The following is a 19998-nucleotide window of genomic DNA, read 5'->3' on the forward strand; positions in this document are numbered from 1 at the left end:
AATATTTCACCTGCCTTACACTTCCTGTGCATACCCTCTAGGACCCTGCTTAAAAGCCTGGATGAAGACTACTATCAAAAGTTGGTAGTGCACTCCCTCCTGAATGACTTTGTTCATTTCTAGACCTCCCATTAGGAAAGAAAAGGAAAGGTAGAGCAGATACCAGAGTTCAAAGACAGGTGCTAAATATTGATAAGAGTCAGGAGGGAAACTCCTCTTAGTAGAAAACTGAAAAAAGATCTAGAGTGATTATTTTAATGAGAGGCTATTATAAAGATATAATGATTAGTAAATAGCATGCAAAAGGTTAACGAGTATCTGCTGTTATTCTAACTGTTAACATAGGAATAAAAACCCACTTGTTTTCCTGGAAGACAGCTTGGCTCTAGGAGCATGATTCAAAATGGCTAGGCAGTTCAACATGATAAATGGAAATGGAAATGTTTATAAAGCAAAAGGGGTATCAAAACCAGGTTGGGGTCTCGCAGTGGTTCAGGAAAAAGTTGTGAACTCCGAACAGAATGTGAACTGCACAAGGTAGTACATGGACATATATTTATTTGGGGGACCCCAGATCCATTGTCACAGCAAATTTGGAGCATAAAGTTAAATCCTGGAGGTAGGTGAAATGTACCCAATGCATGGCTGATTCCATTATTCTCCTTTATGGGTTTGTGGGTTTTTTGTACTTTCCTCATATCCTTCACCTTTTCTATTTTCTTTTCTGGGATAGGTTATTTTAGACTGAGATGGGTCACCAGTCCACTCAGGAATTGTAATGCTTAAAGCTTCTCTCATGGGACAAGGTGATAACTCTGAGTAATGCTTTTCTTTTTTTTTCTTAGCTCTTCATTTTTTGGCATCTCTTTAATTATGATTCCTTCCATTTACTGATTTGCCTTCTTTCTAAATTTTATGCTTATTGATTTTTGAAGATAACCATTAAAGACATGTACTCATTTCCACGTACCGTGAAGTCGTTTGGGAGTTCTCAAAAGAACATTTGCCCAAGTCCAAGTAATGAGGACTGACAGTTCACAGACCTTTGTTCATGTGACAACACAAAGTACAGTCTTATACCATCATTAAAGTGAAGCACCTTAAAGTCATTTATTAAATCACTGCCTTGCATTGTTCTCAATAAGCGATGAATTACACCCTCTTATATCTAATCCAGAGTCTGTAACTCAGCCACTATTAAGTTTTCTGCAGCTTCGTGTCCCAGTCTGGCTCCACAGAAATGCTAGCAGAAATATTCTCTATTTTTCCCTAGAGCAAGTCCTAGATATGTTGGGGACTACAATTTTAGGTATCCACAGGTGAGTGTCTGTTTTAGCAGGCTGGTATGAAATGTTCCACGGTGGTTTGCTCTCTTAGCTGTTTAAATCATGGCCACAAGTTATTTCTGGGTCCTTTTTCAGGAGAATGAAACATAACAGGGCAACAGTGAGCACTACTGTCTCGTCTTGCACTCTGTGAGAATCCACAGCCCTCTACTGTCCAAGGAGCAAGAGACGTGCCCAGAAACGTATACCAGGGAACTGCCTAAGCAATGGGAGGCTGAGGTGTGTCTTAAGTTCTTTCACTGGGAGACAGATCCCTACTTTTTTAACGGCAAGGAAACATGTTCTTCCCTTTTGAATTTGCTGTGTGAACCATCCCTTTGGAGTCTGTTAGATGAACCAGCTTTTCTCATACAACCTTTAAGGACCTGAAGAAACTTGACGATACATACAGGTGTTTCTGCACAGCTAGGTGTCTATATATGGAAAGAGAAATAGACAATAGTGCAGGACTCCTGCTGATCTGTCCATTTGCAAGACAAGCCTCATTTCTGGGGCAGAGCTGAGCACTGAGTAATAGGAGGGCTGGAGATGGCTCCTGGCTGCCAGCATGGAAGAAAGGCAAAGGGAGAATGACCCTATAGCTGTGTCCTGCATCATCCTGGGGCCACCTGTTACTCCAGTATTAGTAAAATAGTTTTGGGGATCTCAGTTTTGGACATAGCTGCTTACTGGGATGAAGCAGGTGGCACTACAGCTAGGGTTTTCAGTCAATATAGGTTTGAAACTTGCTATTATTGCATGTGCTGCTACATTTTTCTGTCTCAGTGAAGCACATTCTTAGGTTCTGCTTTGCCCAAGGATGACTGACTGGGATTTAGCAGGCAGCATCAAACAGGAGGAATCATATTCCTATTAGCTCATTGTGCTCTGTGCAAGTATCAGTCTTGTGCTTTCGACTTTCTGTTCAGACAAAATAAGCTGCTACTCTTAAGTTACTTGCATATCTGCAGGTATGAACATAATCTTGTGAGTAACATTAGAAAGTCAGTATTTACCAGTGCATTTACTTCTGAGAATTCCTGTTCTGCCTGTAAGAAAAGGTCAGGGTAGTTACCACTGTGTAGTAAGTTAGCACATGCTGATGATGTTCTTAATTCGTGCTGATTTTTTTCCAGATTTCACCCACGGTAAAGATAATTTCTTCTTTGCAAGGAAAAAAAATTAAGGCTCTGGGAGGTTAATGAACTTGTTTGTTCACACTGTTCTAATAGATTACGTGCCAGAGTAGGAGCCAAAAACATGAGTTCTGATTGTGGTTCTGACATGCACTCGCAATGTAAGAGTACCATTCCCTGAGGTTCATTTTCCCAGACAGACAATGAACTATGGGTCTCTTCATCTGAGGTTAATTGGAGTCTCTGTACCTTTCCTTAAATTAAAGAAATGCCCTGAGGAAATTGATGCACTAAATGTGTCTCAAGAACTTTACATCCAATTTAAGGTGGAACTGAGAAAGGAAAGACAAGTGATAGGTGGTGACTGCAAGCTGAATGCATCAGAGAAACACAGCAGTGCATACCAGGTGTGTGTGTAATGTGGATGCTTTCCAGGGAAAAGCAAAACCACTGCCACTCTTAGCAGTTTCCAATTCCTGAAAGGTCTGAGGAAATCCACATTTTAGACCCAATAGGACTAGGATGCTTTCTCTTTCTGCAGACTGAGTTATTCTGTAATGAAAAATATTGATTTTGCAGCTAGAAAATCTGCTCACTTCTGACTGAGAAAACAGAGGGCAGACACCATAACAGTTTGTGCAATACAATAAAGGGAGCAGACTCCTGCTGCCCCAGCACTTGCCTGAACCAACAAATAATGGGTCACATGAAAAAAAGGCCTTATTTTAAAAGGATAGCTCTGAAACTGAAGGGTGGTTTCAGGCCTAATTCATCCCTTTTTGCTCCTGGGTGGAGGAGAATCAGAATAAACTTCTCTCTCTTCCTTCATGTCCTGTGGGCTACCTGGGGAGTGCCCGCAATGTCTGTGTGTACCTTCAAAAAGGGAATGGCAGCATGCTGCAGGACCCACTGTGAACCCTGGGGGAAAACACACGTCCCTGCAGCTGAGAGGCACACTGCACCCTTTCTCCCCTGGGGATAAGACAGAATAATGCCTGTGGAACGATGGGAGGCAACCCCATAAAGAATGAGTTTTCTGTCTTCTCTGTGGGGGTTTTCAAGTTCTGGGTGTTCCCTTGGACCAGTGACTGCAGAGCCAAAAGTCCGTAAGCAGATAGTGAGTAGCCACTGTGAGTGAACAGGGCTCACACATCTGGTGTAATCTCCTCCTGCTTGCTCTGGCAAATTCCTTTCATCCATATGCTGTTTTCTTGAAAACACGCAAGATGGGAAAGCAGTAATCTGTGGTTGTAGGACATAAACCTGTAGGTGTAGGACATGGGTTTCTGTTGCTTTTGGAATGCCTTCTTTCTTCTAAAGTTAACTGAATCTCCTTGAGGACATAATAAATGCAAATAAAACCTGTCTTTTTCTTATACAAGCAGGAATATTTTCAGTTTCCTCTTCTAGGATGGTGCTAGTTAATGTCGGGTTCCTGGGTTAATAATGATCTTGCAAGCGTTCTTTCCAAAAAAAGACTGTGTATTGTCAGATGTAAAGCTGAAGTGTAGGAAGACTTCCTACACTAAAGTCACGCTGCCTCTCTCAATATCATAAGGCAAGCCATCATTCTGATAAGTCAGTGGTTGTATTTGGAGCTGCACCATATTGGAGCCCCTGGGACAAGCTAGGCTAAATCCACTCTTTTTTCCAGGGTTTGGGTATGACAAATTCTAGACGTGTTTCAGAGCCAAGCTGACACAGTGCTTAAAACCCAAACCAAACAACCACAAAAAAAAAACCCACAAAGAAAGAAAGATTTGCATTTCTGATGGGAAAAGCATCAAATGGATCATATACGGTTGCAACTACTTCTGTCATTAGGCTAGCAGAAGGGCTAGTTACTCAATGCAATTAAAGATCTTCAGTCAAAGATATGAACTCCAGCACCACTATTAAGGAACAGCCTTGAGGCATCTCGTCAGATCTGATGTATTCTCTGTATTTTTGGAAAATAAGTACTGAATCAGGTGAGAGGCAAAGCCTTTAAATAACCCTACAAATTTGAACCGTCAAAGCAGCACTTTTTAAAACATCTTTGGGAAAAGAAACAACATCCTTTGAAGTGGAGGCAGGTTGGATTTACAGAATGAAGCAGCTTCACAGATTTAGACACCTGCTTAATTAGAGGATGAATGTGAAATCCTTAAACTTAAAAGGCTTTTATGAGGCAGCACTTCAGAGAACAAGCATTCCTCTAGCATCGGCAGAGAAGAGCTGTTGGCTATTATCTTTGGAGCTGGGTCAAAACTGAATATATTAGCAAAAAGCACTCTCCATAGATGGTGAGATGAGCCATATGTAATTCCCAGACCTCAAATAGGAAGCATTTTGAAAGAATTGAGGAAAGCTGGAGTCATGGATGCTTTAGGAGGCAACACTCAAATCACCATGCAATCAGAAAACAAAATGAATAAGAAAAAACTAGGCAGGTAAATAGCAGGTACACAGTCATTTAAACACAATAAAGAAACATTTTGTTCATGATACTATTGTCGTTCAGCAGTCTGTCCTACAGTTTTCATTCAACTCATTCGGGAATACTACAAGGGGAGCTCCTAAATACTACCAAAACAGGAAATAAAAGAGAGAAAACAGCTAACGTCTTTCCCACCAACTTCTAAGCAGGAAAAAACCATCTGTTTTGACAAAGCAGTGAAGAGAAACTCATGAAAAGTAGCTGTAACAAATGCTTGTAAGAGCAAAGGTCTCTGCTATGTCACTTTAGGAAATGGTGGAGGCACAACCACAATAATCGTCATCTGACAGAAAAATACAGGATTAGGGTTTTTTCCTCTCAGAAGAAGAGAAACTGCAAAGTTCGTAACTGACAAGTGATGAAAACACTAAGCTAGCAGCAGGGAGTTTCCCTTTTCTAGTACACTGGCCTATACGAAGACAGAAAAGTAATGTGATCCTAATCAAAACCAAGGCCAAGGCTTTTAATATGGCACACAGTTATTCCAAGACCTTGGTCAATGGAGACCTCAGATGTGATTGTTTATGTAGGAATGGAAGTTTGATGAGAAAGTCCTACCTGTTGTGTGGAGGTATGCTGGCATTTACCCAGGAGACTGCTGCAAGAATTGTGTCTCTTCAATAATATTAAGAGCTCCCAGAAGAGCAGGTAAGCACCTTTACATCTCACTGTATTTATTGCAAGAAAGAAAAGAAGAGCAAGAAAGTAGTTACATGCTCAAGAAACAGACCTTTCTTGGCCAGACTCTGACCAAAATATTAACAGTTCCTCAGCAGTTCTCAAGGTCTGCATCCTTTATTCAAAGCATCATCTGAACAGATTAAAATATTTTTATTTAAGATTTTATCAGCTTTGTAGCTTACAACAAAGATGATGAAAAATATTCAGAAAAAAATACAAAAATTCTAATAGACGACAACAATTTCCTGCTGTGGATTATTTATTTTTATTCCCATTCATAGTTCACTGTCTTTTACAAAACACACTGTTTACTTTAGCTTTTCAAAGTAGCCTTGTTCTTCTTTTAAGACATTGTTTTCAGACTGCTTTTTAAAATTGTCTTTATCATATTCAATATTGAAAACAAACTGGAGAAAACTGACAAATTTATTCAATAAAAATATAAGCAGATATACTGCAAATAAAACACGTGCTTGGGAAAGAGAAATAATTGCTAGAGCTTGAACCCAGCTTAGGGCAAACCCAATCTATTTTGGAACTTAAAATACCCATGATGCAACTCATGTAAAATACAAATGTGAGAGGCCTATTAATTCCTGTACAATAAAATGAACTAAAAAAGACTAGAAGGCCATAAACTAATTATTTAAAATCTAAATGACAAAGCACATATTTTACTAGAATTTCTACCCTGGTGTACTGTAAACATTCATACTGTATTAGTTCTGGTATCACAGTACAGTAAGTGGTATTATGCAGAGTTTAGTGTACTGGCTTCCATTTTTATTCTAATACTGCCCCATATAATAAGTGGGATACAACAAATATTTTATATAGTATTGCTGCTACATTAGCCTGCTCCCATATGCAGCTGCAGTGTTTTGGGAGCAGGTTTCAACTCTGTTGGTCATCCCTAACGGAAAAGCTGAAATATGTCAGTTAAATTCATTTTCTCATTTTTCAATGAGACCACCATCAAATGTCCTATTGCTTTCTTCACTGCTTTGTGGACTTAGCTACAACTTTTGCCTATAAACAATTTGTCACCTTTGAGCCATAAAATGTAGCTTTTGTCAAGCCCCCAGAAAGAGCCAAAGGGTGGACATCCTCCTTCACAACAAGCAGACAGACTCTGATACCGTTATCACTACATGCACCAAGAACAACCCCACTCAGGGGAATCTACATCTTTGTGAGGCCCAACGTCCTGTTTTGGTTTCCTTCCAAGTTGGATGTTTAGCATAACATGAAATAAAAATAAAAAGCCTTCTTTTTGTTTCTGCTTAGGAGGAAATTTCATTTCTTCTCCATAGAAGAACATCAGGCTACAGTAACTCACAAATTTGTCACCACTAATCTGGAAACTCACAGGTAATTTTATCTGAAACTGAATGCAAAGATACAGACGCTTCAGCTGAAGGAGAATATGGATGCTTGCCTTCTCTGCAGCTTAAGCTTCTCTGAAAACATCAAAGCCACAATCAGTTCTCTCCACTGAGTCTCAATTAGTTTCTGAGGCCAGTTTAAGACCTGAATCCTACGTTTTAACATGAAACAGAAAAATCAAACTTGATCTGCCTCAGGGCCTGATCTGTATCAGCAAACCTTCTCTGAGAAAGATTTTCTACCCTAGGAGATACTCACAGTATGAATATCAACTTGTAGCCCCAAATCATACCAGCCGCTTCTGGAAAAGGCCCCTGCCGTGCCTCTGGAAAGGGAAAATGCCAGAAGACTTAATGGCATCCCATGTGTTACAGATTTTCTTTTCAGGCATGAAGATACTATCTGATCAGTGGTCCGGGCAATGTAAAACTGTTATGCAAATTTTGTAATCACTGCAGTTACTGTTGATTTTCTGCACCTGCAGAAAGATGGGAAGAAATTCACATTCTTGGGCTAGATACTATCCTGGGGTAAATTTACATAGTTAAACTGAAATCAAAGGAGCTATACTGCTTTATAAGAGTTGAGGGTCTGCTGCAACAATTCATACCCACAGAAAAATCTCAAGTCCATTTTGATGTCCCAATTTCATATGCGTAGAGGTTATAAATATTTGATATTGGCATTCTTCTTAGAAGTTTTTTTCAGATCTTCTTTTTAGAGAGATCGAATGATCTTCTTCAATATACTGTGTATTTAAATAGAAAATTACTATTTACCTAGAAGCTTACTTATGGCATTGAAGCAACCTGGTTTAATTTCCACAACTTTAACACAGTATCCTTGACACTCCAGCATAGCAATGCTTTTGATAGTCTCTGCTTAGTAAAACTTCCTAACTGTATATGCATATACAGAAATGTGAAAGTTACACTAGGATCCATATTCTCGATGTCTTATTGCTTTCCTTTTTCATTACTGAATAAACCAGGCTACAAATCTGGGATACTGTACTTAATTATGGGAAAGAGGTATCTGACTGCTTCCATTTTAACTGCATTAAAAATGTCAGTACCTATTCTAGGTGTAATAGCCTAAAAGCCTAGCCTAGCTCATAAACCCAGAAGACATATGAAAACATGTTTTTGTATTCCCCTGAAAAGTAATTTTTACAACTGTGTATTTGCAAGGAGTTCACAAAACTAGCAACACATTTATTTTTCAAATGAAATGTCCATAGCCTGTAGAATAATTCAAACAGGTGCTAATTAGGTGTACAGAAAGGCCACTGAGGATAATTTATATATCCCCCTGCAACAGAAAAAACCCCGAATAAATGTTAATTGCTTATATTATGCAATGAATGATTTTTAGGATGGCATTAAATTAGCTGCAAATATTATAATTACAAAGGACTGGGTAATTTACTAAAGATTAATTGAAATGATTAAGTGCAAACTGCATAATTTTGCAAGGTAGTATTAATACTTTCGCCACAGAAATGAAAAAAATCCCTGTGGTTGTTACTGGCTCTTTAATGAAGTACTTTGTGTACCTCATGAAAGCATCAGTGGGGTCTCTTTTATGTGCCCTTCTCTCAAAAGGGTATTACATGATTTTCACGGGTGGAAATCACTGAAGTGTTGATAATAACTGGTATGTCTAAACCAATCTATTTTAAGGACTGAGTTTGATCTCAGTGACATGGGAGCAACACAAAAATATTGCTTCGCGGTCTGTACCCAGCAGCCTTTTCTGAAAGCTACAGCAACTGTAGCTATTTACTGGATAAGAACTTAAGCAATTGCACATGCAGTTTGAATGCATTCCTCACAACCAGCAAAAGGAAGCCCACTTTAAGCAAGATACTTGGAAATACCACTACGCAGCAATGGTTTTACTTCACTTTCCTGAATTCAGTGCACCAGCTTCCTGCACGCAGGCTTCATGTTGTGCTGTATGGAGGTGGAAGGGGATGGTGATGAATCTGGAGAGGGGAGAGGGACTTGAAAAATTGTTCTAGTCCAGGAGGGATTTCTTACCTAGGAGTATTCTCTATTTTAAATGCAGGGTACTTTTCTGAGTTTAGTATCTCTCTATTTATTACAATCTCTTGGCCAGTATTTATTTTTTGGTGGCTTAATATTTAATAAAATTCAAATATAGTTAGTTAGAAAGTAGAAACCAGAAGAGAATTCACTATTGGGAATAATTCTGGACTTCGAGGGAACAGAAGGAAGACTATCATGCTCTTTTTGACTCACACGTGTCACAGCTATAATGACATTGACTGTAAGATGTTTCACTTTTCATTACCACACATGCCATATGTCATTACAAGAAGCACCGTGAGTAGTGAAATGCTATAAATGAAAATAAATGTCTCGTGCTTTTGGCTAGTTGTAACATTAAGCACTTATAATGCTGTGATGCTCAATGGGCAGGATATGTTTTAAGGAATGTCTCCTATTTCTACAGACCTAAATTTACCCATGTGCGGAGACACGAGGAAAGCATGTAGATTAATTAATTCTCACTTAAAAAATGGGTCGACTGCTTATCGATTTTCAGTGCAAGGCTAAAATCCCCTTGACAGCATGCTAGTTATGAAATTTTGACTGTAATTTCAGCTAAACCTCAAAATCTGTTTAATGTGAAAAGTCCAATTCAGGAACATAGGGACTTTCTGGATTTTTGTCCTAGTCAGTATCTCACTTTAATGTGTGTTTCATCTCCTTTCACTTGAACAGATCTTGCTTAAACCTAATCATGTGCAATATTAAATAAGAATGGCTCAGTAAATCTGGGCGAAAGGCTCATCTAACATTAAAATTAAGTCTGCGCACAACATCCGTTAGGACAATGTTGAGAAGACCCATACAGGATTAGAGAGTCAAATTTAAAATTATGATTGCAGTCTTGGTAACAAATGGAAATAGGGATATATTAAATACAGATCTGATTTAAGAGATCAAAAAGATGTGAATGTCATAGCCAGATACCCATACACAGAGCCTCTGAAGTCAATGCAGCTGGACATTATTATTTGTATTGCTCTTATCAAGCTCTGACAGGTATTTGTACCTCAAAAGGTTCGTCACTGAGTGAAAGATCAGAATCACAATTCCTTATGCAATGACAAAGTACCTGGCGCAGTAGAAGACAGGGCATAACACTGGCAATATGCAAGCCAGAAAAAAAGTGTAAGGGTGAAAATGGGAGGCTGGATTCCATAAAGCATCAAAATTGCAAAAAATGTGCAATTCATATCAGGTGTCTGTGAAGTTGCCTGAATATACAGTCTCCAGATTCTCTGCTGCTCTTTGCCTGGCCAGTCTCCATGCGTTGATTTGGAGAGGTGTAAAAGCTGCTTGAAAATTAGCTGAGGGCACTCAGCTCAGGGCCTCAGAAAAGGCAGCTGGAGGTTGCCACGCACTGGCACATTGCGGCCACGCCTGCTTTTGTCCACCCATGTTCACTCTTCTTCCTGAGGCTTTCATAGCCAGGAAGGGGGCTAGTGACACATGAACCTGGTGTAACATGGAGTCCAAATAGCAGTGAAACACTAAGAACTGACTGTATGCCCATGGCAGTTTTGTATTACTCGGTAAGAAGCCTGCATCACTATCAAGAGAAAATTATAGATTGATTTTACTCACAAATGTATGACAGCAGTTACTTTCCAATGCTGGCATTCACAAATGCTGGCACAGCAAAATATCAGAAGAAAGTCATAGCAAAACAATAAACATTCAAAAAGCAGTGGCTAAATACAATTCATAACTGTTGGGCAAAGCTACAGCAATGCACTTAGACTGGTACCTTATTTTACACTGAGATTACGTAGACAAGTTCAAAAGTATTTTGAATTTAGACCTTCGTAATTACATCATAATTACAGTGTCCTGGATAACAAAATATGATTTTGTAAAATAGGTATCTTATTAATCTGAAAAGAAATACTTCCTTTATCTGACACAGGCAGTTGTTTTTGCCTTTGCTGGTATGTTGTTGTTTGATGGAAAACACTCTTTTTAAAATATGTAAATGCAACTGACCCTGAAAAAAAAAACCATAAACCATCAGTAAAAATATACTGCATTGCCCTTTGAAGCTGCACCATTTTTGATGCACATTATGAACATATTTCATGCTGGTTTGACCAGTACTTTTCTTACAGTGTAAAAGTATATTAGTGTGAAATATATTAATAGGTGTGGAGTCCTCTGAAGTCTCTTCCTTTGTTCCGTAACAATTTGTGTCTATTAAAATATTGGTTGAATCCAATGAAATGAGTTGATTCTATCTCACCCCACAGTTTTAACTCGTTCTAGTTCTGTTACAGAAACTTCAAAAGGGATGTCTTGTTTAGCTTGAGAGATGAACGCTACATCATACAAATATTTGCCAATCAAACCTAAAATTCAATCATGATTTTTCAGAGGTTTTTGTTTAGCAAGATTATGACAGTTAGCAACAAGTAATCCCCTGGGTGAGTTATTCCATACACGCCTGCTGCAGGGCTTCTGCAACTTCCTCTGCTACAGCTGAATACTAGGCTAGTGGATCACCGCTCTGAGCTAAAAGCACAAAACGGCTTTCAGAAAAGACCTCATAAAGACACATAAGTCTAGGTATTCAAGTTCCCTCTCTGCAGGTGAGAAGAACTGAAAACTCCAAACTGCACAGCTGAAATCTGGCAGCGTCAGAGCCCAGTCCTGAAACCCTAGCTCTATCCATAGGAATCATGATGGAGACTTAAGTGTGCAAATGTGGATACATTTGCCCGAACGATGACTGAGCATCCTAAGTGTGGGAATACTAAATTAGGGGTCAGGTTCACAAGCAAGAGATATGAATTGCTTCAGTGAAGCCACAGTGATTGGTATTACCTGAGGAGCTGGTGGTGTTAGCACCTGATGTACATTTCTGTGTATGCACAGAGACCAACCTGTCTAACAGCAGCCATCACAACTGATCCTTTAAGACTGCAAGGAATTATGGTGTCCTTTCACTGTACAAATGACATGACTTGCACGCCTTCTCAGGTAAAAGTGCACTGAAAATGAATACAAGAAGCGGCATTTTTAATTAGAGTTCAATAGACTAATGCAGCTCGCAAACCCTGGAAAACGCAGGACAGCCATTTTAGTACTTTTCGGAAAACTGATTTTCACTGATATGATGGGAAAGCACTACTTAGGCATATTAATATCCTTACCATTATGAAATATCAGAATTCAAATACAAAAGATTTCATGTTAATGTAAGTATCTTTTCCATTTTATCTCCTTTTTTCAACATTAAAATTGAATTATCTTTTAGAAAACTTAGCTGCTGCCACTTTAGAGACCCTGCCTTTGCGGCTGGGTGTGTTGATGGTTCTTATTATACCTTTATGTCTGTAAATATGATCTAAGAGCCCAAATTAAAAACAAAACTCAAGTCCCACCTTGGCAAACATAATTAGACATGTTCACTAACACTATCTGAAAACATACAAGTGTAGAGAGTCTTTGTTCGCTTATTGTATGCTTGTTCAGTATTATTCCCATTTTCTATATAATGACATCCGGTAGTAATCCTGGCATCCTCTTTGAGTCGGGCTCTCTTTTATAATCAAAGTTGCCAATAAAATGCCTGAAGCTGATTAGTAAGATACAGGGTTCTTCTTTTGAGTCATGTCAGTGGCTGTGTAACTGTAAATATCAGAGAAGTTTTACAAAAAACCAAACGCAAGTGTTTTACATTAAATCTTATAAAACTGTACATAATAATAGTCTACAATGTGAAAAGGGCCATTAAACTGTTGTAATAGTTATGAAATGTAGTAAATGTAACAATTCTAATGTTTCATATATTTATCATATTAATCACTGTATTCATACAGTTGTGTTTGTATATATATATTCAATGATACTGTAAACAGTTGTTGGAAAACACACATTAACTCTTAACCCATTAGAAGTTATTATAGCACTTTGTCATCCAAAAAGTTAAAATGCATCAATGTATCATGGATTAAAAAAAATAGCCTTGTAATATAATGCACATTTTGACATCTTCTAGGGTAGCAATAAAGATGAGGCATAACAGAGAATGTTCTAGATTTCAGATTGTTTTACATTTACACCTACCATGATACAAAATTTTAACATTAAATGTAATTAAATAATACACAATTTATGAAATAGAGTTGATTTCAGAGATCCACAATGCACAAAATCTAGTTAGTGTCTAATGGGAGTTCCCAATAATTTTTATCTCTGGGACCCTTATGGAAAATTTAAGTCAGTTTCTCTTTAACATCACACAGGCAAAGTAAGTTTGAACCAAATTATCTTTTTCTTCTGTACAGAGCTGCATTCAACTGGATAAAACATTTTTATGTTTGTTTATGTTTCCCATTGCTGGACATTCATCCAATAAGCCTTGAGCATATGCTTAAGCATCTGGTAATGGCATTTTGTAGGGCAGGGAAACTCACTATCTATATCCCTCAGTAAACAAAGTGGTTCTAATTTTTTCCATAGTTAAGGCAACTATACTGATATATTAGACACACCATATGCTTTTATATTGCTTCCTACAATCTAAACAGTAAGAGTGAAAAGAAGTTTCAAACATGCTTTGATCTTCTTGACCACTTAGGAATTTCATCAAGCTGGTACAGAGTACTTTACTTTAACATGATTTACAACTGTAGACATAGCTTGTTAGCTGTTCACTAGAAAAATAAAGTATGTATGGGCTTGAATTTGAAGACTGACCATTCATATAATTTATCAAAAAAATTAAACAAACAAAACCAGCCAGTCAGATTCCAGTGAACGAAATTGAGAAAAACAGTAAGACACACACACATAATTTGTGTGTTTTCAATTATTTCTACCCCATAACTTAAGCCACTCAGACCCTTGTCATCATTCCCTCTGTGTCTTGGGTGGGCTTTGTCAAAGGCTATCTTCAGACATTTTAAGTGATGACACTTGGTATCTGCCAACTCCAGCATATTGTTTAATATTTATTCTAACATATCACATAAACTAGAGAGCCATTCAAATTTGTTTTGTTGGCTAAGGCCGTAGGTATAAATGACAGTGAACAGAAACACTTGCACAATGGCTGCAAGGTAATACAGCTACAGTGGACAATGCCACAGAACTGCTAGTGCTGTTAAAATAACAAGTGAGGAACTTGGGGCTGGATTGCTCCCATTTCCAGTTACACTGTGTTTAGAGGATGACTTGACAGTGCTTGTGGTGGTTGTGGTGTCAATCTTTTTCACAGTTGGTTTTGGTTCATTTCTGTTTTCTGGATGGGTTTTCTTTTCCTTGAGTATATCTGTAAACATGAAAGTAAATGTAAGATTAATCACACATCTTTTAAATAGCAGCTTTAAATTCTGTCTGTTGCAGGAGCATGCCGTACACTAGTCTGAATAACTGAACTAAGTATGGAGAGTGATGGGGCACTTTAGTGGGGCGCTTTAGTGTGGCTGCTGGGTCCTCAGCACCCACTGTTTTGCTCAACAAGTCTTCTCTGACTGGCCTGCTCTACTTGTCTACTCATAGACACAGCCTGAGCAGAATAATAGGTATTCTGCATTGCAGTGGCTGGTCTCAGAACCTGGTTTTCTCTCATGAAGAGTACCCTCAGTTTCACCTGGGATGGGAACTGGCTCATGTTTTAAAACATGATATTAAGATTGAGTGGTTTTATAACATGCCCCAGTGAAACAGCCGTCAAGTTGCTGAGCTGCTGCAGGAGGAGACCAGAGAGCATATTGACTTAATGTAACAGTCAACTTATCTGGCTTCTTTCTGCTTTGCCACTACCCTTAACTTTAAAGCAACATGCGACCCTTGATGTGGTAAGACAACCTGGCAAGAAAGATTGCGGACATGAGGAAATACGCAGGTGTCTCATATGCCTTGTTCATCAACCTAGGCAAAAAGTGGCTACAAAGAGAAAATGCTTCAAGTTTTGTTTCATTTTTTTTCCTAGTGAGTACAAGGATTTTTTGTTTTTAAAGTATGGAACAATATCACTTGGGCTTTTTTCTCCCTCCAGATGCATTTTGGGGCAGTTCTGGGCATCTCTTATATAAAGGACTAGATTCATAAGAAACTAGTAGTAGTCCTTTATTGCAAGAACATGGATTTTTTTTAAATGAGAAAATGACTGATAAGGTTGTCCAGTTATCTCGATGTCCCCAAGCTATTTTCAAGCATTACTGAGATCATATTGCCCTTGAACCCTCTCACTGGCATTGGGGGGGGCGGGGGGGAATGTTGTTATTTCATCTGATGATGGGATGATGGTTTTACAGTCAATTTGTAAAAGCATACCTGAGTGCCTGGCAAAAAACGAATTCCTACCTGGAAGAATTTATGAATTAACAATAATTGTTCAGGTCCAAGATTAAAGGATTTGTGATACTAATGAATGCAGTGCACATACATAAGAAAGCAAAAGGCATAGATTTGTAATGCAGATTAAACAACAGTCCAATCTTAAAATAAAAACTCTGAATCACTGAAGCAAGTTCCTGGCAGAAACTGGAAAGATGGAAAGTATTCCAGAAATGTAATGCAATCTGAGATCATTGTCTGCATGTCAGTAGTTCTGAACAACCATCAATAAACTCACTTGATAATAAAAATGAACTATTGTATTGGGAAAGCACACATTGTTCTTTTGCCAGTATAAACCGTAAAAGAAATGCAATGAATTCCTCCATTTTATCATAATATCAACATTAATCCCAGAGGAACGTGTGATTCCTAGACCTGACTCAAGGGTGACCGCAGAGAAGGGACACTGGCTGGCAAGGTATGCAGTGGGAAAAGGGTAGTCTGACACTGCGCTCAAAATTCATTAGGGCAAAATGTGGACATAGGGCCTCTTCAATTCCAACTTGCAATGGAGCTAACAAAAATGAGGGGGAGAAAAAGCATGCTCTAAATGTTTAGAAAATACCAGTATTCTGAGGACACTTAAAGAAAAATGGACAACCTTCAGACTGTCATTAAAGTAAATTAAGAATAAATCATGGAAATAGGTGTGTTCTGACACTGCCTAGACTCCTTTCCATCACTGTCATTCTCCTTTTCAACTGCAGTAAAGGCACTATTTCTCTGCTGCCTCTTATATCACCCCAGCCTGCTGACTTCAGCTCTCTGGGGCCAGCTGATTAAATTAAGACCTCACTCAGGTAAATCTATTCCCCTCTTTCAGTTGGCCATGCCCAGCATTGTAACTTGATTGGTGTCTATAAATCGGGCAGACTGAAATGTATTAATTCGTTTGTTTTCTTAATATTGACTTAACCAAAAATCTAAGGTAAGATTTAATGCTATCAGAGAGGCTGTTGGTTTTTAAAAGCTTTCCTCTCAGTAACTGCTTAATGCACTACATAACAAGCGTTAAATAATACATTAGAAAATTCTGCCTTTATCCTCTCCACAGGAAGGACTACATTCTGAATTCTCTCTCTGTCTTTACAGCAGAGTATCTTCTGATGTTATTCATGGCCAATTCTAATTCGGGATTTAATTGTGCAAAACTGGCATTTTATTTAAAATGCTCTGTTTTCTCTCTTCTTAAAAATAAATAAAAATAGCCTCAGTCCTAATTCAGTTCAAGAACTTTTTCAATCCTATATTTAGTTTTTAAGACACAAATTTCAGCAGTGTAAAGATTTCATGTTTTATTCCAGCTTCCTCAGAGTTCCTGTTGCTTACTCACTCCAGGATTTTGGCTGAGAGACTCTGAGTTAAGTGAGTTTTTCCTCTTAAATCTTTTTCTCAGAGATGGTTATGTTCAGTCTACTACTGGCATTCAAAAGGCAAAAAAATAGCATGCTAAAAAAAAAAGAAGTGTCAGTGTGAAGACTAGCACAGAAATGAAACTCCACTCTCAGCAAAGCAAACCCCAGATGTTCAATACCCATGAATCAAGCCCCCAGAGCGTGGCTTCATAAAACCAACCAACCAAACGCCACAACTTTGGTTTGTTCTAGTATTTACCTTCTGCATTTTAAAGGCTTTATGGTTCCCAATTAAAAGCTTTCTCCACCACTAGAAACTTTCTTGCCATCCACAGTCCCTCTCTCCTTTCCAGAAATGGAGTGGTTAAAATCTTTGAAGGCTTCAGCTAACCTCAGGCTAACACATGTGATGGCCTTTTGGACACTGGCATATGAATATTATTCTACACTGTTTATTTGTCACTGCATCATGATGGTGATACAGCCACTGTAGTAGCTACTGTGCTGTTCCCTTACCCAGGCTCCCAGTGTGAATATTCAAGTCCTGCCAAAAGGGGTACTTAGTGAAGGCAGCTGACTGCCAAGGCAGTGTTTGTGAGCAGCCTTTCAGGACTCTTGCTGAGGACGAGGTCTGTCAGGGTCAGAAAAGATGGCTCAGAGCCCCTCTAGGCCCCATGATTACTGTGATTGCAGGGAACAGCTCAAGTTCATCCAGGGGATTGAGTCCACTTCCTTAGCTGAACTTTCATCCATGTTAACTGCTGTTAAATTCACATCTTGACAACATAAAGCACATAATGAAAATTACTTGACCTCAATGTTTAGAGCATTTAGGATTATCTTCACCTCAAAGATCTAACCGCAGATTTCTACCCAGTAATGCATGTGCTGCTCAGATGGCACTGAACTCATAAATACTTATATGGATCAATACTATTCCTCAGAGAGACTAGCTTAGGATAAAAGGGAGAGTCAAAACTGTCACTCTCATCTAATTTAGGAACAGGAAACCTCCCCTGTAGTGAGGGCTGAGTATGCCTTTCAAATGCTTTTGGTGAGTCACACATTAAAGCACACCTTAATCATAGCCAGTAATGATACAGGGTCAAAACAATGTGATGTTTTTTTGTTTTTTTTTTTTAGGTTATTACCAGGTTATCTGATGTAAGTTCAAGTTATATTGGCACCGCAGCTGCTAGTTCCCCCTCCCTGGCCTAAATGATTTGCAGTTTGCTACTGATAGGGATTATCAAAGCTGTAACTATTTATTGGTGTACTTGTGTCCTATTGCTATCTAATGAACAGTATCAGCAAGGTCTACTTAAATGTCTGTTGAGGTTTCCTATTGTCCTGCCAGGGGACATCTACTTGCCCTGCCAAGATGAACCTGCCAAGTTCATCTACTTAACAGAAACCCCTTTCCATTTTTGTCCTTCTCTTGACCTGACTTGAGCTCAGTCCTTTGCGATTGCAAATGATCAGTGTGATAGGGAGTCTTTCTCTGCAAAGATTTGCCAGTGCCACTGAACCCTCCTCATCTCCTGTCTGAATCATGCTCAACACTGTCTCCACTGAGCTGAAGGGTAAATGCAAAGACTTGCTAGGCAGGCTGCTGCTGCTGCTGCTACTGACAGAGAAGGTATTTCTGGAGTGAAGGAAAAAGGCAGGATGGGAAGGGCAGCTGAATGGGCTGATCTCACATTGAGGGAAGCTGGATTAGTTTTGGGGAGGCCTGTGTTTGAGCTGCCCCAGCACCTTTCAGATCCAGCCCTTGTTGCCCTCCACCTCTCACAGCTGAGCAGAGAGGGCCACTGGCAGACTCTGCTTTGTACACCAGTGCAAACGCTAAGGCACTAGTGCTTGGGGAAGCAATGTGCTTGTGCCTCAGGACCTCTTGTTCCTCAGGCAGTATACCTGTGATTAACCAACAGCCACGGTGCCTGCATACATCTAAGGCTATGGATCACACCAGACAAGTGTGCAACCCCTGTGAGGGAATTCTGAATAAAAATAAAACAGAGAGATTTGCCACGCTAGTCCTGTAAATGTTAATTATAGCAGCCCAGTTTCTAATGGAGTGGGGCACTGAGAGCAGAGAATCGATGCTCATCAATCCACCATGCTGTGATGGGTTAACCCTGGCTGGACGCCAGGTGCCCACCAGAGCCGTTCTATCACTCCCCCTCCTTCTCAGCTGGACAGGGGAGAGAAAATATAACAAAGAGCTTGCGGGTCGAGATAAGGATAGGAGAGATCACTCACCAATTACCGTCACGGGCAAAACAGACTCAGTTTGGGGAAAATTAGCTCGATTTATTACAAATCAACCGGAGTAGGGTAATGAGAAATAAAACCAAATCTCAGAACACCTTCCCTCCACCCCTCCCTTCTTCCCGGGCACAACTTCACTCCCGGATTCTCTACCAACCCCCCAGCAGCACAGGGGGACGGGGATGGGGTTTACGGTCAGTTCATCACACGTTATTTTCTGCCGCTTCATCCTCCTCAGGGGGAGGACTCATCACACTCTTCCCCTGCTCCAGCGTGGGGTCCCACCCACGGGAGACAGTCCTCCACGAACTTCTCCAACGTGGGTCCTTCCCACGGGCTGCAGTTCTTCACGAACTGCTCCAGCATGGGTCCTTTCCATGGCGTGCAGTCCTTCAGGCACAGACTGCTCCAGCGTGGGCCCCCCACGGGGTCACAAGTCCTGCCAGAAAACCTGCTCCGTGGGCTCCTCTCTCCACAGATCCGCAGGTCCTGCCAGGAGCCTGCTCCAGCGCAGGGTTCCCACGGGGTCACAGCTTCCTTCAGGAACCCACCTGCTCCGGCGTGGGGTCCTCCACGGGCTGCAGGTGGATATCTGCTCCACCGTGGACCTCCATGGACTGCAGGGGGACAGCCTGCCTCACCATGGTCTTCACCACGGGCTGCAGGGGAATCTCTGCTCCGGCGCCTGGAGCATCTCCTCCCCCTCCTTCTTCACTGACCTTGGTGTCCGCAGAGTTGTTTCTCTTACATGTTCTCACTCCTCTCGCCGGCTGCCGAATACTGTCTGTCCCAACTTTTTTTCCTTCTTAAAAATGTTATCACAGAGGCGTTACCACTACCGCTGATTGGCTCGGCCTTGGCCGGCGGCGGGTCCGTCTTAGAGCCGGCTGGTATGGGCTCTCTCGAACACAGGGGAAGCTTCCAGCAGCTTCTTACAGAAGCCACCCC

The 19998-nt window shown here is 40.0% G+C and overlaps 1 protein-coding gene across 3 annotated transcripts in view; it reads right to left on the reverse strand.

The window, feature by feature from the left end:
* Positions 1-5862: 5862 nt before the first annotated feature.
* LOC128149177 (glypican-5-like) overlaps positions 5863-19998 on the reverse strand; it is a 405549-nt gene continuing 391413 nt past the window's right edge. For all 3 annotated transcript variants that reach the window (XM_052804047.1, XM_052804045.1, XM_052804046.1), the window contains one exon: positions 5863-14351. In XM_052804047.1, the coding sequence (XP_052660007.1) occupies positions 14149-14351 (203 nt within the window). In that variant the 3' untranslated portion in view covers positions 5863-14148. The remainder of the gene's footprint in view (positions 14352-19998) is intronic.

Source organism: Harpia harpyja, chromosome 12, assembly GCF_026419915.1.
Source record: "Harpia harpyja isolate bHarHar1 chromosome 12, bHarHar1 primary haplotype, whole genome shotgun sequence".
Classification (NCBI taxonomy): Eukaryota; Metazoa; Chordata; class Aves; order Accipitriformes; family Accipitridae; genus Harpia; species Harpia harpyja.